The sequence below is a fragment of the Bufo gargarizans genome, chromosome 9 (assembly GCF_014858855.1).
Source record: "Bufo gargarizans isolate SCDJY-AF-19 chromosome 9, ASM1485885v1, whole genome shotgun sequence".
Lineage (NCBI taxonomy): Eukaryota > Metazoa > Chordata > Amphibia > Anura > Bufonidae > Bufo > Bufo gargarizans.
The window spans coordinates 151,505,390-151,531,912 of NC_058088.1; the positions used below are offsets into that span (position 1 = coordinate 151,505,390).

The 26,523-nt window shown below is 43.9% G+C and overlaps 1 protein-coding gene across 1 annotated transcript; it reads left to right on the forward strand.

Annotated features, from left to right (window-relative positions):
- MARS2 (methionyl-tRNA synthetase 2, mitochondrial) lies at positions 1–22,692 on the forward strand. The gene is made up of 3 exons (XM_044305500.1): positions 1–410; positions 15,996–16,330; positions 21,207–22,692. The coding sequence occupies exons 1-3, from the start codon at positions 197–199 to the stop codon at positions 22,320–22,322; spliced, it is 1,665 nt and encodes a 554-aa protein (XP_044161435.1). The 5' UTR covers positions 1–196; the 3' UTR covers positions 22,323–22,692.
- The last annotated feature ends 3,831 nt before the right edge of the window (positions 22,693–26,523 follow it).

Sequence of the window (26,523 nt, forward strand, 5' to 3'; positions counted from 1 at the left end):
GACCGCGCAGCCATGTTTACTAAGGGCAAAGAGTTTTGTAGAACTGCTCGCTGTGAGTGGGTTTTCTAATGTGGCGCTCCCTTCTCCCACATATTGTGTTATAATATGGAGACAGCGGCGGAAACCTGAGCGGGCATGCCAGGAAGGTCATGTGTAGGGTGAGCTGAGTGTGTGGTGCGCCCTATAGCGCTGTACAATGTGGCAGCTTCTGGGCAGGATAGGACGGCTCGGCTCGGCGCGGTGTGTGGGGAGGGCAGGCTATGCAGCCGTAAGGACGCCTCAGCTCCTCACCACCCCGATCTTCTATGTGAACGCGGCCCCGCACCTCGGACACGTGTACTCCGCTGTCCTGGCCGATGTGCAGCACCGCTACTCCGCTCTGTGTGGACGGGACGCAAGGCTGAGCACGGGTAAGTGGCCTCCACAAACCGCAGCCTTCCCGAGCAAGGTATATATATGTCAGGCTTCTAACTCTCCTATGGATACATGCCTAGTCCCTTCAGCGTCCACTCCCCCCATACGGTAGATAGGGCCGCAGTGCGCCCCCCCCCCCCCCTTGACGATAGATAGGGCCGCGGTGCGCCCCCCCCCCCCCTTTGACGGTAGATAGGCCCACGGTGCGCCCCCCCCCCCTCCCTTGACAGTAGATAGGGCCGCGGTGCGCCCCCCCCCCCCCCTTTGACGGTAGATAGGCCCGCGGTGCGCCCCCCCCCTCCCTTGACAGTAGATAGGGCCACGGTGCGCCCCCCCCCCTCCCTTGACAGTAGATAGGGCCACGGTGCGCCCCCCCCCCCTCCCTTGACAGTAGATAGGGCCACGGTGCGCCCCCCCCTCCCTTGACAGTAGATAGGGCCACGGTGCGCCCCCCCCCCCTCCCTTGACAGTAGATAGGGCCACGGTGCGCCCCCCCCCCCTCCCTTGACAGTAGATAGGGCCACGGTGCGCCCCCCCCCTCCCTTGACAGTAGATAGGGCCACGGTGCGCCCCCCCCCCCCTCCCTTGACAGTAGATAGGGCCACGGTGCGCCCCCCCCCCTCCCTTGACAGTAGATAGGGCCACGGTGCGCCCCCCCCCCCTCCCTTGACAGTAGATAGGGCCACGGTGCGCCCCCCCCCCCCTCCCTTGACAGTAGATACCTCCCTTGACAGTAGATAGGGCCACGGTGCGCCCCCCCCCCCTCCCTTGACAGTAGATAGGGCCACGGTGCGCCCCCCCCCTCCCTTGACAGTAGATAGGGCCACGGTGCGCCCCCCCCCCTTGACGGTAGATAGGGCCGCGGTGCGCGCCCCCCCCCCCCCCTTGACGGTAGATATATCCCGATCGAGACTGATGTTGCCTCTGTCGATGATGTACGTACCTTCATCCTGGATGTGGTCAGGACTCCAGAGGAAGTGTCGATGTCATTTTATGCTCTTTATCCTTTGTAGTCGCTATATGTATACACTACTTATTATATTCAATAAAATCATATTTTAAACCTTCCTTTAAAGTGTAGCTGTAGTTCAGTTAAGTCTCAATTTAATTTTGATTGTATATAATTAGTTAGATTACAATCATTAACTACTAAAAAGTGCCTTAGATGTAGTCACTTACTGGTGTGACAGATGGTTACTTCATAATATACACACAAAGATGCCACATGCTAATGAGCTGATTTGAGTCCAGCGTGATGTCATTGAGTCCAGCGTATATTAATTAACAGCTATAGCCACTCCCCTGCCCACCTGCTGCTGAATCATATGGAAAATAACTGTCATTCATCAGCAGGTGGGCGGGGAGAGTCAGGAGCTCATGAATATTCAGGACTCATCATTATCAGCTGGAGCTTTTCAATCCAAGATGTTGGCAGATTGACTGGGACAATTAACCACCTCCGGACCGCCTAACGCACATGTGCGTTCCGGAGGTGGCAGGCTGGCGCACAGTCACGCATATACGTGTCATCTCGCGAGACGCGAGATGACGCGAGTATGCGCCCGCGCGTGCGCAGTTCGCGCCGGCATTTCATCGAGAAGTATTTCGTCAGCAACCTGCCAGCCAATGATCGTGGCTGGCAGGTTGCTGATTTTTAAAAAATCCAATCAAAGTGCCAGATAGCAGATCATATTTGTAAATATGATCTGTTATATGGCTGCCTGCTCCTCTGCTGGTTCTTTTCGTCGGTTGGATCCAGCAGAGGAGCAGGCTTCACAGTGAGTACACCAAACACCACACACTAGCCCCTGATCACCCCCCTGAACCCCTATTAACCCTTTGATCACCTCTTTGATCGCCCCTGTCAATCACAAGTGAAAAGAAAAAAGTGATCAGTGCAAACTGTCACTTTTTTTTTTCACTGTTATTGACCGTTAGGTTTTAGGTATAGTTTAGGTCCCTTGGTTAGGTAGTTAGCGATCAGTTAGCGCCCAGCCCACCGCACCGCAGTCCGTTATTCGCTGATTAGCGTATCGCTAATCAGCATTTGTACTTTTATAGTATCTGGAAGTGATCAAAACTGATCACGGTCAGATCTATAATAGTACTAGTGTCACTTTAGTTCGCCCTCCACCCAAAACGCAGTGTTTGCCCGATCAGGCCTGATCGGTCGCCCACACGTGCGTTCGCCCACACCCGCCCCACCGCAGTGACAAAAAAAAATTTTTTTTTGATCACTGCACATTCACTTTACACGCACTGCGGCGATAAAAAAATCAGTTTTGATATTTTTTATCAACCGCAGCGGCCTCCGGTACTTCGCTAGCCTCCCCTTTGTAAGACAGGCTTGCTTTTTTTTTCTTGGGTAGTCTCAGGGAATACCCCTAAATTTAGTTGCCCACATGTCAAACAGGGGGTATTCCTCTGAAGAGGCCTACAGGCTTCTGACCCAGTCGGATGAGGAGTGGGAACCCTCATCTGATGAATCCAGCGGGTCAGAATACGAACCTGTAGAAAGCAGTGGCTCTCTGACCCAAAGTTCGGACGAGGAGGCTGAGGTCCCTGATACCACCAGGCGTACCCGGCCCCGTGTCGCTAGACCGCAGGTTGCGCAGGATCCGCTTCAAGAGCAGCAGAGTGGGGCTGGTGCTGTCGGATTACGTGGTGAGGCATACACCAGCAGCCCAGCCCTCCCTGGACCTAGTACCAGCACTGCCGTACAACCTGGTGAAGTAGCGAGCACCAGAAGGGCAGTTGAAGCTGGTACGGTGGCACGTGCAGTAGTGACCCCGTCGCAGCCACCGCAAAGACGTGCCCGTAGAGCCCCTAGAATCCCAGAGGTGCTGGCAAACCCTGATTGGCAGTCCCCAACTTCAGCCGCACCTGTAGTTTTCCCTTTCACTGCCCAGTCTGGAGTTCGGGTTTAGACGGCTCAGATCGGTTCGGCCCTGGGATTTTTTGAGCTGTTCTTGACTGCGGAGCTCTTAGACTTAGTTGTGGCCGAAACAAACAGGTATGCCACACAATTTATCACCGCTAACCCGGGAAGCTTTTATGCCCAGCCTTTCCGGTGGAAACCAGTCCAAGTTTCCGAACTTAAAACTTTTCTGGGCCTCCTCCTCAACATGGGCCTGACAAAAAAGCATGAATTGAGGTCATATTGGTCCACGAACCCGATTCATCACATGCCCATGTTCTCTGCTGCCATGTCCAGGGCACGTTTTGAGGCCATCCTGCGGTTCCTGCACTTTAGTGACAACACCGCCTCCCGTCCCAGGGGCCACCCTGCTTTTGACCGGCTCCACAAAATTCGGCCCCTCATAGACCATTTCAACCACAAATTTGCAGATATTTATACCCCAGAGCAAAACATCTGCATAGACGAGTCCCTGATACATTTTACCGGGCGCCTTGGCTTCAAACAATACATCCCAAGCAAGCGCGCCCGGTATGGGGTCAAATTGTATAAGCTCTGTGAAAGGGCCACAGGCTATACCCACAAATTTCGGGTCTATGAGGGAAAAGATCAGACCCTGGAGCCGGTCGGTTGCCCTGACTACCTGGGGAGCAGTGGGAAGACAGTTTGGGACTTGGTGTCACCCTTATTCGGCAAGGGGTACCATCTTTATGTGGACAATTTTTACACAAGTGTGGCCCTCTTTAGGCATTTGTTTCTAGAACGGATTGGCGCCTGTGGTACCGCGCGAACTAGTCGCGCGGGCTTCCCCCAACGGCTCGTTACCACCCGTCTTGCAAGGGGGCAGAGGGCCGCACTGTGTAACGAAGAACTGCTCGCGGTGAAATGGAGAGACAAGCGTGACGTTTACATGCTCTCCTCCATTCACGCAGACACGACAATACAAATTGAGCGAGCAACCCGTGTCATTGAAAAGCCCCTCTCAGTCCACGACTATAACCTCCACATGGGAGGGGTCGACTTCAATGACCAGATGTTGTCTCCGTATTTAGTTTCCCGACGCACCAGACGCTGGTATAAGAAGGTGTCTGTATATTTAATTCAATTGGCTCTGTACAATAGTTTTGTTCTCTACAGTAAGGCTGGGAGAACTGGATCCTTCCTCAAATTTCAGGAAGAGATCATCGAGAACCTCCTGTATCCAGGAGGTTCCGTGGCCCCAACCACCAGTGTAGTTAGCCGTCTACACGAGCGACATTTCCCCAATGTCGTTCCTGGTACCTCAACCCAACCGTCACCCCGAAAAAGATGTCGTGTCTGTAGCAGGAGTGGAATAAGGCGTGACACCCGCTATTTCTGTCCTGACTGTCCGGACCACCCTGCCCTATGCTTTGGAGAGTGTTTCTGGAAGTACCACTCACAGGTACACTATTAGCATAGGGATCATCTCACCAGGACAGGCACACAGGGCTATTAGGGCCCATTCACTCACTGCTGCTGCAAACGTCTCCTTTCACATGGGACAAAGTGCATAACGCACTTCGCCACATCTTTGGGCGATTTGCGCTTTGCACATTGACCCATGGGGAAGGAGAGGTTTGTTCTATAAAGGTAAAAAAAAAAAAAAAAAAAAAAAAAAAAACAGGTAAGCAAACAGGTTAATGTTTAGTTCCAAAAATTAAAGTTACATGTTCTGTTCCAAAGTTAATAAAATTATTGCGTTGTGGCCTGTTTTTTTCTTTTTTTTTTTTTTTTGTCTTTTTACCTTCCAGGTGGACCAACCGATCTACTAGCTGCAGCACCGATGTGCATTCTGACAGAAGCATTGCGCTGCTGTCAGATTACACGCAAGTCAGTGTATGCGGTGCTGCAAGACGGGATTTTCTCCTCTGCAGTGACAGATACGTTTGCCAAGGCATACGAGCTGTGGAGGAGGCGGCGTTCCTATGCTTTGGCAAGCACTTTGTATATATATATATATATAAAAAAAAAATCCCGGCAATGATTTATTCATCCACATCGATTGATGCGAATGGAGAAATCTGGTTTGCCAGGGCATACGAGCTAAGTGGGTATGGATGTTCGGCGGAGCTCCTATGTCCTGGCAGACGCCTTTCCCCTCCATTTTTTTTTTTTGGCAGAGATTTTTTCATCCACATTGATCGATGCGAATGAAGAAATCTGTGCCGTTCATTTTTTTCTTTCAGCCCAGAGGCTGAACGGAAAAAAAAATCTCATTACCTGTATGCTCAATATAAGGAGAATAGCAGAAACTCCTAATGCTGGCCATACATGTAATGATTGCGGAGACCCTCAAATGCCAGGGCAGTACAAACACCCCACAACTGACCCCATTTTGGAAAGAAGACACCCCAAGGTATTCGCTGAGGGGCATATTGAGTCCATGAAAGATTTAAATTTTTGTCCCAAGTTAGCGGAAAGTGACTTTGTGAGAAAAAACAAAAAAAAATCAATTTCCGCTAACTTATGCGAAAAAAAAAAAATTTCTTTGAACTTGCCAGGCCCCTCATTGGATACCTTGGGGTGTCTTCTTTCCAAAGTGGGGTCACATGTGGGGTATTTATACTGCCCTGGCTTTTTAGGGGCCCTAAAGCGTGAGAAGAAGTCTGGGATCCAAATGTCTAAAAATGCCCTCCTAAAAGGAATTTGGGCCCCTTTGCGCATCTAGGCTGCAAAAAAGTGTCACACATCTGGTATCGCCGTACTCAGGAGAAGTTGGGCAATGTGTTTTGGGGTGTCATTTTACATATACCCATGCTGGGTGAGATAAATATCTTGGTCAAATGCCAACTTTGTATAAAAAAAAATGGGAAAAGTTGTCTTTTGCCAACATATTTCTCTCACCCAGCATGGGTATATGTAAAATGACACCCCAAAACACATTCCCCAACTTCTCCTGAGTACGGCGATACCAGATGTGTCACACTTTTTTGATGCCAAGGTGGGCAAAGGGGCGCATATTCCAAAGTGCACCTTTCGGATTTCACCGGTCATTTTTTACAGATTTTGATTGCAAAGTACTTCTCACACATATGGGCCCCTAAATTGCCAGGGCAGTATAACTACACCACAAGTGACCCCATTTTGGAAAGAAGACACCCCAAGGTATTCCGTGAGGGGCATGGCGAGTTCCTAGAATTTTTTATTTTTTGTCGCAAGTTAGTGGAATATGAGACTTTGTAAGGAAAAAAGAGAAAAAAAAAAAATCATCATTTTCTGCTAACTTGTGACAAAAAATAAAAAATTCTAGGAACTCGCAGTGCCCCTCACGGAATACCTTAGGGTGTCTTCTTTCCAAAATGGGGTCACTTGTGGCGTAGTTATACTGCCCTGGCAATTTAGGGGCCCAAATGTGTGAGATGTACCTTGCAATCAAAATGTGTAAAAAATGCCCTGCAAAATCCGAAAGGTGCACTTTGGAATATGTGCCCCTTTGCCCACCTTGGCAGCAAAAAAGTGTAACACATCTGGTATCGCCGTACTCAGGAGAAGTTGGGGAATGTGTTTTGGGGTGTCATTTTACATATACCCATGCTGGGTGAGATAAATATCTTGGCAAACTACAACTTTTCCCATTTTTTTATACAAAGTTGGCATTTGACCAAGATATTTTTCTCACCCAGCATGGGTATATGTAAAATGACACCCCAAAACACATTCCCCAACTTCTCCTGAGTACGGCGATACCAGATGTGACACTTTTTTGATGCCAAGGTGGGCAAAGGGGCGCATATGCCAAAGTGCACCTTTCGGATTTCACCGGTCATTTTTTACACATTTTGATTGCAAAGTTCTTCTCACACATTTGGGCCCCTAAATTGCCAGGGCAGTATAACTACGCCACAAGTGACCCCATTTTGGAAAGAAGACACCCCAAGGTATTCTGTGAGGGGCATGGTGAGTTCCTAGAATTTTTTATTTTTTGTCGCAAGTTAGTGGAATATGAGACTTTGTAAGAAAAAATAAAAATAAAAAAAATCATCATCATTTTCCGCTAACTTGTGACAAAAAATAAAAAGTTCTATGAACTCACTATGCCCATCAGCGAATACCTTAGGGTGTCTACTTTCCGAAATGGGGTCATTTGTGGGGTTTTTCTACTGTTTGGGCATTGTAGAACCTCAGGAAACATGACAGGTGCTCAGAAAATCAGAGCCGTTTCAAAAAGCGGAAATTCACATTTTTGTACCATAGTTTGTAAATGCTATAACTTTTACCCAAACCATTTTTTTTTTTGCCCAAACATTTTTTTTTTATCAAAGACATGTAGAACTATAAATTTAGCGAAAAATTTATATATGGATGTCGTTTTTTTTGCAAAATTTCACAGCTGAAAGTGAAAAATTTCATTTTTTTGCAAAAAAATCGTTACATTTTGATTAATAACAAAAAATGTAAAAATGTCAGCAGCAATAAAATACCACCAAATGAAAGCTCCATTAGTGAGAAGAAAAGGAGGTAAAATTCATTTGGGTGGTAAGTTGCATGACCGAGCGATAAACGGTGAAAGGAGTGTAGTGCCGAAGTGTAAAAAGTGGCCTGGTCATGAAGGGGGTTTCACCTAGCGGGGCTGAAGTGGTTAAAGAAAGTGTCCCAGCATTTTGCTAAGAGAATCAGTCACTTTTTTATGTTGCCCTTAGTTAGGACAGCATAAAACTGGTGACAGGTCCCCTTTAACGCAAAACGCCATACATGAACGGCGGGGGAAGCTGTGCCAGAACACATTCCGCCGTACATGCACGGCGGGCGGATACAGGAGCTGCACCCGCCTAATCATTGCAGGGGCCCGGCAGTCCTTGGTAGCTGGGCCCCAGCTGTATCCTTTATTGTCTGATCCTAATATGCCTAAATCACAAGGCTGCTTTATTTTACAATCTATTAATTTCATCTTGAACCACAATTACTTTGCGTTCCAGGGTAACATTTACTGTCAGGAAAAAGGGACTGCGATGGGCACAAAATTCTCCCCATCGAACGCAAACCTATTCGTGGGAGCCTTTGAAGATCAAATGGGCCTCCTCACACACCCCAACGGGAAATTATATAAGAGATACATCGATAACATCATAATAGTTTGGGATGGTAATCATGATGCTCTATCAACATTTGTGAAAATTATGAATGAAAACAAATGGAACTTATCTTTCACTCTTGAAAAACATCCAAAAGAAGCAGTATTTCTGGATCTTCATCTCAGTATAGTGGATAACCATATTGTAACCAGAACACACTTCAAACGTGTTGACACTAATAGCTATCTAGATTTTAATAGCTGCCACCATCATCGGTGGAAGAACAACATACCGTACAGCCAGATGAGAAGGCTGAGAAGGAATTGCTCTGACAATACGGTACTTAATCAACAATTAGACATGGTGGGAAAAAGATTTCTAGAGAAAGGTTACCCTAGAAATCTTATCAACAAATCCAAAAAGAGAGCCTATTAAAGAACAAAATAGAAGAACTAACCGACTCTAACACCTTCCCCTTGAGTCTGATCTAACGTCCCCAAAGTCCCCAACTTGATCTTTAGGAGGGCTAAAACACTGAAAGATACCCTAGCACCATCTTGCCCTAAAATAGAGGGAATACGGGACAAACCACTATCTTCCAAAGGTCCTAAAACCGATTACAAATGCTGCACCATGATTTCCCACAACACCAAGGAAGTGACCGTCACCACCCATAAAGACCCTATCCGCTTACGACATGATATGAATTGTAACACTTCATATGTGATATATCTGTTACACTTCTCTTGCAATATTAGCTATGTGGGGCGCACTACCCAAACATTGCGTGAACGCATGAATGAGCATAGGTGCAACATAAACAGAAAAGTCACTACTCAGTGTCTCCCGCCATTTCTTTATGCACCATGATGGGGATCCCAGTTCCCTCAGAGTATCCCCCCCCCCCCCCCCACTTGAATGGGTACCCCACTAATACCAGACTATGTGCCGTAAAGAAATGTTTTGTATCTACAAACTCAATACTCGGGTTTCCTTTGGCCTTAATGAGTCACCGGAGTACCGTATGTAAACTACTAAAAGAAGACCCTGAGATGAACACTTAAAATAAATTTGAGATTAGGCTGCCTTGAGGCATAATCACCTTTAAGTTAATTTTATGGTCGTCTTTTCTCCCTCCATCTAATTTTAATAAGATGACGCTTTTCCTTCATTTTTCCCAGGTTTATTGAGCATCTCTGTACATCAGTTAAGGTGGAGTTGTCCAACATACCCACCACACGCGAAGATATAGTGAACATATAGTGCCTCTAAGTTGGTATGATGGTTGTACATATTGCACATACTCCACACTGACCAATTTTTTTTTATTAAGCTGCATGACTATTAACATATGTTTTATGCTATTATGACCCCTTAAAAGTGTTTTTAATAAAAAAATATAAAGTTTAACCCCTTAAAGGGGTATTCTCAACTTAATGATCACTGTTAAATCTGTTAATTATTTAACAGTGATAATTTTTCTAAATATATCTAATTAACAAATTCCCACCCCTTAGAAGAAAATAAACCTATACTTACCTGACTGTTGTCTTCCGTCTCCCCTGGTTACGGCCACCGGTCTTCTCAGGAATCGAGGCCGTGCATGCGCTATGGGGATTTCTTCCTGGCCAGTATAGTATACTTGCCAGGAAGAAGTCACCAGGGCGCATGCACGGCCTCGGCGTGCGCGTTCAGTACAGCGTGCGGCCCGGCTGGGAGAAGACATCAATCAAGATGGAGCCCGCCCCCTGCCGAGTACAGAATCCAGGAAGTGGACAGCACGCCGGGAGCAGGTGAGTATCAAATAGCGTGTTGAGAATACCCCTTTAAGGACCGAGCTCATTTTCACCTTCCTGCCCAGGCCATTTTTTGCAAATCTGACCAGTGTCGCTTTATGTGTGAATAACTTTAAAACACTTTTACTTATCCAGGCCATTCGGAGATTGTTTTTTTTTTTTTTTTTGTCACATATTGTACTTCATGACACTCCAAAAATAGTTATTAATTTACATTCCCCATATGTCTACTTCATGTTTGGGTCATTTTGGGGATGTTACAAGGTTTAGAAGCAAATCTTGACATTTTTCTGAAATTTTCCAAAACCCACTTTGTAAGGACCAGTTCAGGTCTGAAGTCACTTTGTGAGGCTTAAATAATAGAAACCACCCAAAAATGACCCCATTCTTAATACTACACCCCTCAAGGTATTCAAAACTTATTTTACAAACTTTGTTAACCCTTTAGGTGTTCCACAAGAGTTAATGGCAAATGGAGATAACATTTCAGAATTTAAATTTTTTTGCAAATTTTCAATTTTAATCCATTTTTTTCAGTAACAAAGCAAGGGATAACAGCCAAACTAAACTCAATATATATTGCCCTGATTCTGTAGTTTGCAGAAACACCCAATATGTGGTTGTAAACTGCTGTACGGGCACACGGCAGGGCACAGAAGGAAGGGAACGCCATATGGTTTTTGGAAGGCAGATTTAGCTGGACTGATTTATTTACACCATGTCCCATTTGAAGCCCCCCTGATGCACCCCTTCAGTAGAAACGCCCAAAAAGTGACCCCATTTTGGAAACTACCGGATAAGGTGGCAGTTTTGTTGGTACTATTTTAGGGTAAATATGATTTTTGGTTGCTCTAAATTACACCTTTTTTTTTTTTTTTAAGGCAAGGTTACCTTGAGGGGTGTAGTTTCTTAGATGGAGTCACTATTTTGGAGTTTCTACTCTAGGGGTGCATCAGGGGGGCTTCAAATGGGACATGGTGTCAAAAAACCAGTCCAGCAAAAGCTGCCTTCCAAAAACCATATGGCGTTCCCTTCCTTCTGTGCCCTGCCATTTGGCCATACAGCAGTTTACGACCACATACGGGGTGTTTCTGTAAACTACAGAATCAGGGCAATAAATATTGAGTTTTGTTTGGCTGTTAACCCTTGCTTTGTTACTGGAAGAAAATGGATTAAAAATTGCTGTTTTGGGCCTATTTTTTATTTTTTGTTATTTACATCGTTGATCTGACAGGTTAGATCGTGTGCTATTTCTATAGAGCAGGTTTTTACGGACGTGACAATACCAAATATGACAACTTTTTTGTTTTTTTGTTTCAGTTTTACATAATAAAGCATTTTTGAAATTACTTTTTTACTGTCTCCACATTCTGAAAGCCATATTTTATTTTTTGGGCGACTGTCTTATGTAGGGGCTCATTTTTTCGGGATGAGATGTTGGTTTGATTGGTACTATTTGGGAGGCATATACATTTTTGATCACTTGCTATTACACTTTTTGTGATGTGAGGTGACATGGCTTTTTTTACGCTGTTTTTATAAAAAAAATTACGGTATTTACCTGAGGGATTAGGTCATGTGATATTTTTATAGAGCAGGTTCTTACGGACGCGGTGATACCTAATATGTTTAGTTTTTATTTTTATTTTACTTTACTTTAACACAGTAACAGCATTTTAGAAAAAAAAAAATGTTTTAGTATCTCTATAATCTGAGAGCCATTTTTTTTACTTTTTGGGCGATAGTCTCATATAGGGGCTCATTTTTTGCGGGATGAGGTGCCGATTTGATTGGTACCATTTTGGCTTACATACGACTTTTTTGATCACTTTTATTACCTATTTTGGGAAGTAAGGTGTGCAAAATTTCAATTTCATCATATTTTTTATGGCGTTCTCTGTGCGGGGAAAGTAACATGACTGTTTTATAGATCAGGTCATTAGGGACGCGGTGATAACAAACATGTAGTGCATTTAATATTTTTAATCAGTGATAATTTTTTTTTATTTTTTCCTTGAAGATCCAGTGGGTCTGGATTGTCTGTTTAATACAATACAGTACACTATATAGGGTACTGTATTTTCACTTTACACTTAGTCTGATCAGACTTAGCCTTACCATGGCAAGCCGGAAGCCTGTGAAGGCGTCTGGTTGCCATTATAACCATCACCCGCTGCCACAACAGAGCAGCGGGTGATGGGGAGGGAGGCCCCCTCCCTCTGTGATCCTGTCAAGAATCGGGGGCTGAAACGGCACAGCACCCTCCGATGGGAGAGGGAGCGCTCTCCCTGTTAACCCCTTCCATACAGCGGTCCCTACGGCTGGCGGTAAACAGGTAGAAGGCCACGGCGCTGCTGGAGCGCCGCCGCCTTCACAAACAGCTGATCGGCGGGGGTCCTGGGTGTCGGACCCCTGCCAATCAGATGCTGATGATCTATCCAGAGGATAGATCATCAGCTTAAACAAAGTGCAGAACCCCTTTAAGGTGAAAAATGGCCCGGTCCTTAAGGGGTTAAGGACCAGGCCTTTTTTTTGCAAATCTCACATGTCACTTTATGTAGTGATAACTTTAAATCGCTTTTACTTATCCAAGCCATTTTGAGACGGTTTTCTCGTCACATATTGTACTTCACAACAGTGGTAAAATTGAGTCAAAATATTTCATTTTTATTTTTAAAAAAGTAGCCATGCACCAATTCTGCCGCTGTTGCCCATAGCAATGCGTGCTTAAATTTCAATCTAGCCTATATTGACCCCTCTAGTCTGGTACAGAATATCAAATGCCATGTATGACAGCAAGATAGCACCCACTTGGACTGCAGTGATTCACCAGCTGCCTGCATCATGCCCCTTACTATGCCATGCTACTTTAGAGCACCTTAGCTCCCACTTTTTGCAGGAGAACCTCATTCACTCGGGGAATTCCGTGATAAAATGTTGGTTACGTTTAAGTTATATCCAGTATCTCCGGATCAGAAAGTGGAAATCCTGATTGGCCAGTTACAGGGCTCTGCGCTCCGGGAGGTTAAGTCCTGGAGCCCCAATCTTGTTGAACAATATAGAGTCCTTACCCCTTCTACCCTGGGCCATTTTTTTGCTTTTCTGCCCAGGCCATTTTTTGCAAATCTGACGTGTCACTTTTATGTGGTAATAGCTTTGGAACACTTTTACTTATCCAAACCATTCTGAGATTTGTTTTCTTGTGACACATTGTACTTTATGATAGTCATAAATTTTAGGCGATATATTTCACCTTTAGTCGTGAAAAAATCCCAAATTGACCAAAAACTTTGGAAAATTCCTACATTTTCACATTTTTCAATTTCTCTACTTTTTTTAATAGATGGTGATACCTCATATAATAGTTATTACTTTACATTTCCCATATGTCTACTTCATGGTTGGATCATATTGAAAATAACATAACATTTTTTGGGGACGTTAGAAGGCTTAGAAGTTTAGAAAGCAAATCTTTTTAAGGACCAGTCTAAAGTCACTTTGTGGGGCTTACATAATAGAAACCACCCAAAAATGACTCCTTAAGGTATTCAACACTGATTTTACCAACTTTGTTAACCCTTTAGGTATTCCACAAGAATTAAAGGAAAATGGAGATGAAATTTCAGACTTTCACTTTTTTTGGGCAGATTTTACATTTTAATCCAATTTTTTTTTTCCAGTAGCAAAGCAAGGGTTAACAGCCAAACAAAACTCAATATTTATTACCCTGATTCTGCGGTTTACAGAAACACCCCACATTTGGTCGTAAACTGCTGTATGGCCACACCGTATGGCGCAAAAGGAAAGGAATGCCATATGGTTTTTGGAAGACAGATTTTGCTGAACTGGTTTTTTAAATGCCATGTCCCATAAGTGACCATATTTTGGAAACTACGGGATAAGGTGCTAGTTTTATTGGTACTATTTTGGGGTACATATGATTTTTAATTGCTCTATATTACGTTTTTTTTGTGAGGCAAGGTAACCAAAAAATTGATGTTTTGGCAACGTTATTTTTAACAACATTCTGACAGGTTAGATCATGCGCTATTTTTATAGAGTAGGTTGTTACGCAATGATATCAAATATGTCTACTTTCTATGTTTGTTTCAGTTTTACATAAAGCATTTTTAAAAACAAAAATTGTTTTTGTATCCATTTTCTGAAAGCCCTTTTTATTTTTTTATTTGCCTGCCGATCGTTTTGTGCAAAGGCTCGTTTTTTGCAGGAAGAGTTGACGTTTTTATTGGTACCATTTTTCGGTACATATGATTTTTTTATAATTCACTATTTAACTTTATGGGGCAAGGTGACCAAACAATTGGTTGTTTTGGCGCAGTTTTTATTTATTTTTAGAGTGTTTACCTGAGGGATTAGGTTGTGACTTTTTTATAGAGTAGATCGTTATAGACGTGGCAATACCTAATATGTCTATTTTTTTTCTTATTTATATTAAGTTTTAAACAATAGCATTTTTGAAACCGAAATATGATGTTTTAGTGTATGCATAGTCTGAGAGCCATAGCTTTTTTTTTTTTTTTTTTGACCAATTGTCTTCGGTAAGGTCTTTTGCGGGATGAGGTGACTGTTTGGTACTATTTTAGGGGGTATACGCCTTTTTGATCGCTTGCTATTGCAATTTTTGTGATGTAAGGTGACAAAAATAGTTTTTTTTTATGGTGTTCACCTGAGGTGATATTTTTATATAGCTGGTTGTTACGGACGTGGCGATACCTAATATGTATATTTTTTTTTAAATCTATTTCACTTTAGCACAACAATAGCAGTTTTGAAACAAAAAATGATGTTTTAGTGTCTCCATGTTCTGAGAGCTATAGTTTTTTTTGTGTTTTGTTTTGTTGTTTTTGCGGGATAAGGTGACTGTTTTATTGATACAATTTTGTGTGACATACCCCTTTTTGATCGCTTGGTGTTACACTTTTTGTGATGTAAGGTGAAAAAAATGGCTTTTTACACAGTTAAAAAAAAAAAAGAATTGCAGTTTTATGCAGACTGGTTGCTAAGGGCTGAATCTTATTAAATATGGGGTAAGTCAGTCTAATAGTAACTGATTCTGGAATATCATGTTATTAGTAACTACATATATATGAAAATTTAAATTGGGGTCTAAGTGTGACAGTTATCCTTTAAGGTTTTTATTTTCTGTTACGGCGCTCAACACATAGAAGATATATTTTAATAGTTCAAACTTTTTCGGACTTGGCGATACCTAATTTATTTTTTTTGTTTATATACTTTTAAATGTAAAATTTGGAAAGGGGGTGATTTAAGCTTTTTTATTGTTTTGTTGTTTTTTTTTTTTAAACTTTTTTATTTATTTAAATATTAATAACTATTAGCCACTCTTAGGGGGCTAAAACCTTCGTTCTATTCAACCTAATAGAGATACTAGACTGCGCAGTAGAGCATTCCAGCATTGGAAAACAGCAAATCACGGTATTGTATTGATCCGGGTGCAAAAGTATCGATTGGGTATCGAAAGTTCGATACCCAGTGCAACCTTATATCAAACGCGCAAATCAAATTTACAATAAAGCATGAACAGCTATTTTTTGTTTTTGTCTTTTTGATATAGTATGTGTATCTTGGATTACTGGGCAACTTTGGTGATAGTTTGTGTTGTAATGTTTTGTTTTTTTCTTAATTTCCATTTATTTTATTTTTTTATTAACTCAATATGTCACCCATGAGGTCTTAAAAGACCTCGGGCAGACGTTCACCATTTATTTATTTTTGTATTTTAACTGGGGCTTCTATATCGGTGAGGAAGACACAAGTCTATACTTATATGTATATATGTGTTTTTTTTAACAGGTACTGATGAACATGGCATTAAAGTGCAGCAAGCTGCCACTGCTTTTGGTTTGGACCCATCAAACTTCTGCACTTCCGTTTCCCAGCAGTTCCGCACGATGTTTGACACAATGGCCATCTCTTACACAGACTTTGTGCGCACAACAGAATATCGTCATGCCCAAGCAGTTTGTCACTTTTGGAAGATACTAGAAGATAAAGGATATATCTATAAGGGGACGTACCAAGGATGGTATTGCACCTCTGATGAAGCCTTCTTAAGTGAGGATCAAACTGTGGAGAGCAAGGATGCAGAAGGCAACAAAATCCGAGTGTCAATTGAAAGTGGACATCAGGTATTAGAGAAAGATGGATTCTAATTTAAAAAAGAACTACAAAGAGTTAAAATAAAAAAAATAAACAGATCTCTAGCTGCCGTTCAGAAGCAGGTCCTTATTGCTCTTGCAGCTCCCCACACAGGAAAAGCCTTCTCAGCCAGTCATTGGCGGGTCACTGCTATGCTGGAAAACTATAACTAAGGTGGACCTTATCAAATGTTACTGTTTTTAGTAAAATTTTATAAGCGGTTGTAAATAAGATAAATATCTCCTCATAAAGCATTTGCATTTCTATGTAAAATATTTCAAGGTATTCTAAGAGATGAGCTGCAAAAGTATATAGCAGCATATAATCCGATAACCAGAATGGATTCATGAAAAACAGCTTTTGCCTAACACGCTGGGTTTCCGTGAAACGGTTTAAGCGCAAATTTGGATGTTGGGCATGCACCTGACATATCTATATTTTGCAAAAATATTTGATACTGTACCATGCAAGAGCCTAGAACTAAAGCTACAGATGCAGGGACTAGGGAACAATTTTTGCACATGGGTAAAGAATTGGTTACTGCACAGATAACTGTTGTAAATGGTACATATTTATTAAAGCGCCATTCATTCCATGGTGTATATACAAAATATAAAACAATTGTATTAAGCATTAATAAGACAAGTTACAAACTGGTACAGAACAAAAGTGGACCCTGCCCATGAGGGCTTACATTCTACAAGGGATGGGGGAAAGATACAGTAGTTGAGGGTAAAGGTGGTTCCTGTAGGCTTGTCTGGAGAGATGGGTTTTCACAGTGGCGTAACTATAGGGGTCGCAGCGGTCGCAGTTGCGACCGGGCCCCTAAGCCAGGGGGGCCCAGAGGGCCCCCCTTGCAAGTCCTAATGATCGCGGTCTCCACAGCCCCGCACGCAAGTGATTAACATTTTTTAATCTTACTTTAATAATGGCCAGTCAGGTCATGCCTGACCGGCGGCACAGCGATGCGCTCTCACAGTGAATTACATCCCGCCCCACCCCTGGCCCCGCCTCCACCAATCCGGCGCCGCCTCCACCAATCCGGCGCTGCTTTCTTGCTGTAATCTCGCCGGATCCCTGGGGCCCGCGGCGCACGCCGGATGACAGGAGTGGAGAAGTCTCCTCAGAGAAGGTGTGTAAATGTGCACACACCGCTGGCTTCATAACTCACAGAGGGGCACCTGGCAGCATGGCACAGTGGTAATACACAGGGGACTGGCATGGCAGCAAATCCTTCATAGGGGCCCAGCCTGGGGGACAAAATAATGACATATATAGGGGCAAAGTGAAAAAAATTGAAATATATACAGAGCGGGCAAAAAATGTAATATATACACAGGGGACAAATGTAATATATACAGAGGGGGCAAAATGGATTTATATAAAGGCAGGGGCGTAACGATCGCAGGCGCAGAGGGTATATATATACATTTTGCCCCCTCTGTATATATTACATTTGTCTCCTGTGTATATATTACATTTTTTGCCCGCTCTGTATATATTTCATGATTTTGCCCCCGAGGCCAGGCCTCTATGAAGGATTTGATGCCATGCCAGTCCCCTGTGTATGACTGGAGGGGGGGGGGGGGGGCCCAATTCAAAGTTTGCCCCGGGGCCCATAGAACTCTAGCTACGCCTCTGGGTTTTCAAGTTTTCTTTTGAAGGGTTCTACAGTAGTTAAGTTTGTGATATGTTGGCATAGAGAGTTCAGAATATGGGTGATACATGCAGGGCTTCAGACTAAAACTAAAAAAAAATATCAAGGAGCCATTGGCTCATAACCTGAAAAATTTAGGAGCCAAATTTTAAATACATATAATTACAGTATAATGTAAAAAAAAAAAAACACATTTGTCACGATACCAAAATTTTGACTCGATTTCGATGCCATGTGAAAAAAATAAAACGCCAAAAAAGCCGCATGCATTCCAGATTTTATGGAATGTCTGGACCATAATAAAACAGTCCTAACCAAATTTTTGTCGGGACATGGTGACTAAAAAATGGCAAATTGCAATTTTATCTATTTTTGTTTTTGTTTTCTGTTTTACGGCGTTCACCGCATAGGATATATTTTAATAGTTCGCATTAAGTTCGGGCGTGGCAAACTTTATGGCGGCCATTATGGCGCATAACAGGTAGTATTTAGTGTTTATGACCCGTCTTACAGAGATCGCCTTGACGTACGGGAGACGGGCTCAGATGGTTTTGTACAAAATGCATTTGCCAAGCATCTCACTTTATATATGTGTAGTATTGGCACTATAATATTTTTTGTGACTATGGCATTATTGTACTTTATCTGATTTGCAGGGTGCTGTTGCATTGTCTTTTTTTTCGCTGTGGCCACTGCGCCACCAATGCATATAATTAACCCATTAATACAAATATAGGCGGCGGGTGCCGGCTGTATCACATACCCTGCACCCGCCCTCAGACAGGGCATGTGATCCAGCGAACTGCAGCAATTAACTCCTCAGGTGCTGCACCTGAGGGGTTAATTGACGGGCATCCCAGAGCCCTCTGCCGGGTATGTGATACGGCCGGCACCTGTCGTCTATATTTGTATTTAGGGATGAATTATATGCATTGATGGCGCAGTGCCCCACCCCAGTATTATAATAATTGGTGATACAGTGGCCACAGGCACCCTTTCTCCCTCCACCCAGTATTATAGTCATTGGTGGCCCAGTGGCCACAGGGTCCCTCCTCATTAGTGGTGCAGTGGCAGCTTCCGATCAGAGCGCCAGCAGTGAAATCGCAGGGCTCTGATCTGTTACCATGGCAGCCCGGACGCTAGTGAAGCCTTGGCTGCCATAATATGTCCTGTAAAGTCCTATTCACCCTAATAGATCTCTATTAGGGTGAATAGGACAAGGTTTCTTGCCCTTAGGGGGGCTAAAAGTTATTAAATATAAAGTAAAAAAAAAAATTTAAGTTTAAATAACCCCCATTATTATTTTTCATATAAAATATATAAACAATAAAAAAATAAACATATTGGGTATCTCCACATCCGAAAAAGTCCAAACTATTAAAAAATATCTCCTATGCGGTGAACACCGTAACAGACAAAAAAAGTAAAAACCGCGCGATTCGCCTTTTTTTTTTTTTTTTTTTTTTGTCACCTTGTCCCCCAGCAAATGGGATAGGACTATTCTATTATGGGCCAGATGTTCCATAAAATGCGGAAAGCATGCAGTTTTTTTTTTGGTGTTTTTATATTTTTTCCGTGTGGTATCGAATGGTATTGAGTATTGCAATACTTTTTTATGGTATCGAAATCAAATAGAAATTTTGCTATCGTGACAACTAGGGATGAGTGAATTGACTTCGGATGAAACATCTGAAGTTGAATCGCATAAAACTTTGTTCTAATACTGTACGGAGCAGGAGCTCCATACAGTATTAGAATGTATTGGATCCGATTAGCCGAAGTTATTGCTTCGCAAAGTCTCGCGAGACTTTGCGCAATAACTTCATAAATTCATTTGTACTGTAAAAAAACATTTCCTGAACTCATTGGAGCCAATACATTTTAATACTGTACGGAGCTCCTGTATCATCCAGCACACAGTAGCTATGGCACTCGCTCTGGAGCTGGCACCATCTTAAAGACCTGACATCCGCCACGTACAGTGGATGTCGGGAATAGGTTAAAGGGGTTCTCCGGGAATTAAGAAAATGGACTTTTATTATAAATACGTTCCCAAATACCTTTCATTAGTTATAATGGCTTGTTTTGTCTGGGAAGCATTCATTAGAAGAAATAAAATGGCCGCCGTCCTATAAGTCCACACAGAACCTGTCCTAATCACACAGGAAGACAAGCTACTTCACAACACTGGGCCAAAGAGCCGCTTCATCCTCCTCTCTGCTCTGCTTGTCAGGGATTATGATCCTAAATACAGTTTAATATGATCTTCAGCTGAATCTCTGTAGGAATGGAGAAGACCTGAAGTACAGAAAGAACGGTGGGGGTGTAGTAATGAGCAGCAGCAGCACTTGTATGCAGTCTTCATTACCACAGTCTGTCCTGTCCGTCATCTCTGTACTTCATGTCTCCTCAGCTGTATTCAGGATCATAATCCCTGACAAGTAGAGCAGAGAGGAGGCTGAGGCAGCTTTTCAGCTCAGTGTTGTGAAGTAACTTGTCCTCCTGTGTGATTAGGACAGGTTTTGTGTGTACTAATAGGACGGCAGCCATTTTATTTCTAATGATTGCTCCCCATACAAAACAAGCTTTTATAACTAATGAAAGGTATTTGGGAATCTATTATTAATAAAGTAATATTTTCTTAATTCACGGAGAACTCCTTTAAGGTTGTGAGACAGGGAAGATATAAGAGATGTGCAGCAGCAACTGTGGATTTGAAATTGAGGAGGTATTGTTTGTAAGTGACCCCGGAAGCTTGTCTCAGTACTTTAATCAATTCTTTGATCTCTTTTATTAATAGCATTGTGGGCAGGATTGCGAGTAAAGTGTATGGTTTTCCAATATAACTACATTGGGACACAATTTTGGAATATTCACACCGCTCATGACCTGCCTTTGACTGCTGTGCATCTACACACATAGATTCCTTCAGGCATGTCTCAGCACAATGAGAGGAAAGGAAGAAGACGAAATGATTGGTTTACAAAGGGATGGGAGTAGTTGAAGCCTGACTAGGAGAACTGTCAGCCCTATAACAAGAGAAGTAGCTTAATTTTATGTCACAAAATTAAGACTGATTTTGTAGTACAAAAAGAAGAATTTACAAGAAACTTTGCACGGACTGACTGCAAATTAAGTAGCCCAAACAATATTTGTCCAAGTTTAATTGTAGGTAATCCTATTTTAACATCAATTTTTTCTTGTTTTAGGTACATTGGATGAGTGAAGAAAATTACATGTTTAGGCTATCTCAACTACGTCCTAAACTCCTTGACTGGCTTAAGACAGAACCAATCCATCCTGTTCCATTTCTCCGTATTGTTCAGCAATGGCTGGAAAAGGAGTTACCAGATCTTTCTGTGTCTCGTCAACGTAATCGTGTATCGTGGGGCATCCCTGTTCCTTCTGACTCGTGTCATACTATCTATGTCTGGCTGGATGCTTTGATTAACTATCTTACTGTTGCAGGATATCCGAACGAAGATTTGGCTCCCTGGGGTCCATCTACACATTTACTTGGTAAAGATATTTTGCGGTTTCATGCCATATATTGGCCAGCTTTCTTATTAGCGGCAGGTCTTCCACCACCCAAAAAGTTACTTGTCCATTCTCACTGGACTTGTAATGGAGTCAAAATGTCAAAAAGCCTTCAGAATGTCGTGGATCCAACTGAATGCATTAAGAAGTATACAAGAGATGGGCTACGGTATTTCTTGCTTCGTCATGGTTCCCCTGAGCGAGACTGTGACTTCACACACCATACTGTTCGAAAACTGTTAAACTCTGAGCTGGCTGATGCCCTAGGTGGACTTTTAAACCGCTGCACTGCATACACCATAAATCCTGCCCAATGCTGGCCATATTATCAGTGCAAAAGTGTGCCACCTGCTGCCTATGAAGAACTACAGAGACTTCTAGGAGCTGTTAGGGAGCTGCCTAGACGGGTAGACGACTACATGAATGGATTCCAAGCTAACAAAGCCTTAGAGGCAATTGACAGCAGTGTGCGATGTTCAAATGCTTTCTTTCAGAGTCAAGCCCCATGGAAATTGTTTAAAGGAGAAGAGGAAGATAAGGCATGGGGACAGTGTGTTCTGTATATTACCCTTGAATCATTAAGGCTTTATGCTACTCTTCTTCAGCCAGCAGTTCCTGGTGTAGCTAAAACAATACTGGATCGACTTGGTGTTCCTAGTGTCTACAGAACTCTGAAAGGGAATAATTTCTTTGCAGCAACTTTGGGTGAAGAATGTTGCTTTCAGGGTCAGACTCTGGGGTCAGAATGTGGTCTTTTGTATCCAAGACTGGAGGCGAATGAGGAATAGTGCATACTGGCGTGGAAATGTTACCCAAAAAAAGCAGTTATGAGGATGTCAGCAGAAACTTCTTATAATATATAGGAGAAAAATGATGCATTTCGATTGGTGACATGTGTAATGTTTTTATATTCATTTTGCAACGAAGCAATGTTCTGTTTACCTGATAATGCACAAGAGGACGGCACTGCATTCCAATTTATTGATTTCATTGGGAGCTGTATTTAGTAATATCCACCTTGTGGTGGTTGCCAGCAGTCTGGAATAATGTTAACTATCTGATACTCTAGATCTGACCTGCATTTTATATCTTTTCATTGACTGGCAGTTGCATAGATGGAAAAAGTTACCATTTATACCATAGTAAAAGCGCACTTTCAGTCCATATCGGTGTGGAGTTAATGTTTTTGAAATAACATCTGGCTGCTTAAAAATCTATTGTAGTGCTTTCTGCATTGCGTTTGGGCTTTTTTTACCACATTTATGTTTTAACGTGCAGCATGCTCTGGTTGTTGCATTATTTCTGGCAGTTTTTCCCATAGGATTCTCTAGGAGTTAAAAAAAAAAACACCAGAAAAAAAAACGCAAGCATAATTCTACCTCACAAAAAGAAAAAACTGTGGACTCCTAACAGGCCACTGGAGCACTGACCCCTATGATGATATTTTAATCATGATGATCACTTTATGACCAGTAGGGTCTGACTTATGCAAAGACCAGTGATCCTGACAATGAAAGGGCTGCAGCTCTGTACTCTGCCTTCCTATAGAAGGGATTGGACTAGTGGTCACACATGCCACCACAGCTCCATTCTCATGGTGCACGCTGGACTTGAGTTCTCGTGATTCCTGGAGGCCTGAGCAAGTGTTATTAGTGGCACAATCCCTTTAAAGGGCTTCTGTCAACCCCCAAAAGTCATTTTTGCGTTTTTTGGCTACTTAAAATCCTTATACAGCGATTATTTTTTTATTTTTTATTTTTCACTATATAGTGCTCTTAGCCTTTTTCGTTCACTAGTTTCTTTAAAATTACCTCTCTACCAGCAAGTAGGGCGGTTACTTGCTGGTAGCAGCCGCATCCTGCTTTAAAAAAAACGCCCCCTCCTCCTGTTGATTGACAGGGCCAGCGATCGCTCTCGTCCTCTGGCTGGCCCTGTCTGCGTTATAAATCTCGCGCCTGCGTTGTACCGGTCTTCAGTCGGCGCAGGCACGCTGAGAGGAGGACGCTCGCTCGGCCGCTCCTTCCTCAGTGCTGGTGTAGATGTGACTAGGGATGAGCGAACCCGAACTGTATAGTTCGGGTTCGTACCGAATTTTGGGGTGTCCGTGACACGGACCCGAACCCGGACATTTTCGTAAAAGTCCGGGTTCGGTGTTCGTCGCTTTCTTGGCGCTTTTTGAAAGGCTGCAAAGCAGCCAATCAACAAGCGTCATACTACTTGCCCCAAGAGGCCGTCACAGCCATGCCTACTATTGGCATGGCTGTGATTGGCCAGAGCACCATGTGACCCAGCCTCTATTTAAGCTGGAGTCACATAGCGCCGCCCGTCACTCTGCTCTGATTAGCGTAGGGAGAGGTTGCAGCTGCGACAGTAGGGCGAGATTAGGCTGATTTAACTCCTCCAAAAGACTCCATCCAGTGATCGATCTGCAGCTGTGGATCATTGAGCTGCTGATACTCAATTGCTCACTGTTTTTAGGCTGCCTAGACCGTTTGTCAGTCACTTTTTTCTGGGGTGATCGGCGGCCATTTTGTGTCTTGTGGTGCGCCAGCACAAGCTGCGACCAAGTGCATTTAACCCTCAATGGTGTGGTTGTTTTTTGGCTAAAGCCTACATCAGGGTGAAGCTGTCACACCAAGTGCATTTAACCAGCAATAGTCTGTTTATTTTTTGGCCATATACTACATCAGGGGCAAGCTGCGCCCGTCACCAAGTGCATTTAACCCTCAATGGTGTGGTTGGTCAAGCTGTCACACCAAGTGCATTTAACCAGCAATAGTGTGGTTATTTTTTGGCCATATCCCAGTCTAATTCTGTCAGTAAACGTATACCTGTCACCCAGCGCCTAAATACTAGGCCTCAAGTTTATATCCCGCTAAATCTGTCGTTACCGCTGTACTGTTGTGGCTGGGCAAGTTATTTAGTGTCCGTCAAAGCACATTTTTTGTTCTGGGTTGAAATACAATTCCCAATTTAGCAATTTCATAATTTAGTGGTTTCTGCTGTATCAGAGCTATTTGAAATCTATCCCTAAAAGGGTATATAATATTCAAGGTGCACATAGGGTCATTCAGAATAACTTCACACACACGCTACTGTGCATTTCCAAGTCTAATTCTGTCAGTAAATCTATACCTGTCACCCAGCGCCTAAATACTAGGCCTCAAATTTATATTCAGCTGAATTTGAATACAATACATTGGGCCAAATAATATTTTTGTTGTTGTGGTGAACGATAACAATGAGGAAAACATCTAGTAAGGGACGCGGACGTGGACATGGTCATGGTGGTGTTAGTGGACCCTCTGGTGCTGGGAGAGGACGTGGCCGTTCTGCCACATCCACACGTCCTAGTGTACCAACTACCTCAGGTCCCAGTAGCCGCCAGAATTTACAGCGATATATGGTGGGGCCCAATGCCGTTCTAAGGATGGTAAGGCCTGAGCAGGTACAGGCATTAGTCAATTGGGTGGCCGACAGTGGATCCAGCACGTTCACATTATCTCCCACCCAGTCTTCTGCAGAAAGCGCACAGATGGCGCCTGAAAACCAACCCCATCAGTCTGTCACATCACCCCCATGCATACCAGGGAAACTGTCTCAGCCTCAAGTTATGCAGCAGTCTCTTATGCTGTTTGAAGACTCCGCTGGCAGGGTTTCCCAAGGGCATCCACCTAGCCCTTCCCCAGCGGTGAAAGACATAGAATGCACTGACGCACAACCACTTATGTTTCCTGATGATGACATGGGAATACCACCTCAGCATGTCTCTGATGATGACGAAACACAGGTGCCAACTGCTGCGTCTTTCTGCAGTGTGCAGACTGAACAGGAGGTCAGGGATCAAGACTGGGTGGAAGACGATGCAGGGGACGATGAGGTCCTAGACCCCACATGGAATGAAGGTCGTGCCACTGACTTTCACAGTTCGGAGGAAGAGGCAGTGGTGAGACCGAGCCAACAGTGTAGCAAAAAAAGGAGCAGTGGGCAAAAGCAGAACACCCGCCGCCAAGAGACTCCGCCTGCTACTGACCGCCGCCATCTTGGACCGAGCACCCCAAAGGCAGCTTCAAGGAGTTCCCTGGCATGGCACTTCTTCAAACAATGTGCTGACGACAAGACCGACGAGTGGTTGCTGCCGGTGAGCCTCAAGCCCGGCCTGGTGGTGTGCGATAATGGGCGAAATCTCGTTGCAGCTCTGGGACTAGCCGGTTTGACGTACATCCCTTGCCTGGCGCATGTGCTGAATTTGGTGGTGCAGAAGTTCATTCACAACTACCCCGACATGTCAGAGCTGCTGCATAAAGTGCGGGCCGTCTGTTCGCGCTTCCGGCGTTCACATCCTGCCGCTGCTCGCCTGTCTGCGCCACAGCGTAACTTCGGCCTTTCCGCTCACTGCCTCATATGCGACGTGCCCACCAGGTGGAACTCCACCTTGCACATGCTGGACAGACTGTGCGAGCAGCAGCAGGCCATAGTGGAGTTTCAGCTGCAGCACGCACGGGTCAGTCGCACTGCGGAACAGCACCACTTCACCACCAATGACTGGGCCTCCATGCGAGACCTGTGTGCCCTGTTGCGCTGTTTCGAGTACTCCACCAACATGGCCAGTGGCGATGACGCCGTTATCAGCGTTACAATACCACTTCTATGTCTCCTTGAGAAAACACTTAGGGCGATGATGGAAGAGGAGGTGGCCCAGGAGGAGGAAGAGGGGTCATTTTTAGCACTTTCAGGCCAGTCTCTTCGAAGTGACTCAGAGGGAGTTTTTTTGCAACAGCAGAGGCCAGGTACAAATGTGGCCAGCCAGGGCCCACTACTGGAGGACGTGGAGGAGGATGAAGCATGGTCACAGCGGGGTGGCACCCAACGCAGCTCGGGCCCATCACTGGTGCGTGGCTGGGGGGAAAGGCAGGACGATGACTATACGCCTCCCACAGAGGACAGCTTGTCCTTACCCCTGGGCAGCCTGGCACACATGAGCGACTA

What these genes read in the sequence shown, in the direction of transcription:
- MARS2 (XM_044305500.1), top strand. Translation starts at nt 197, where the DNA reads ATGTGGCAGCTTCTGGGCAGGATAGGACGGCTCGGCTCGGCGCGGTGT. An exon ending in GGACGCAAGGCTGAGCACGG is followed by an intron (nt 411 to 15,995) that starts GTAAGTGGCCTC and finishes TTTTTTTAACAG; the next exon opens with GTACTGATGAACATGGCATT. An exon ending in CAATTGAAAGTGGACATCAG is followed by an intron (nt 16,331 to 21,206) that starts GTATTAGAGAAA and finishes TTCTTGTTTTAG; the next exon opens with GTACATTGGATGAGTGAAGA.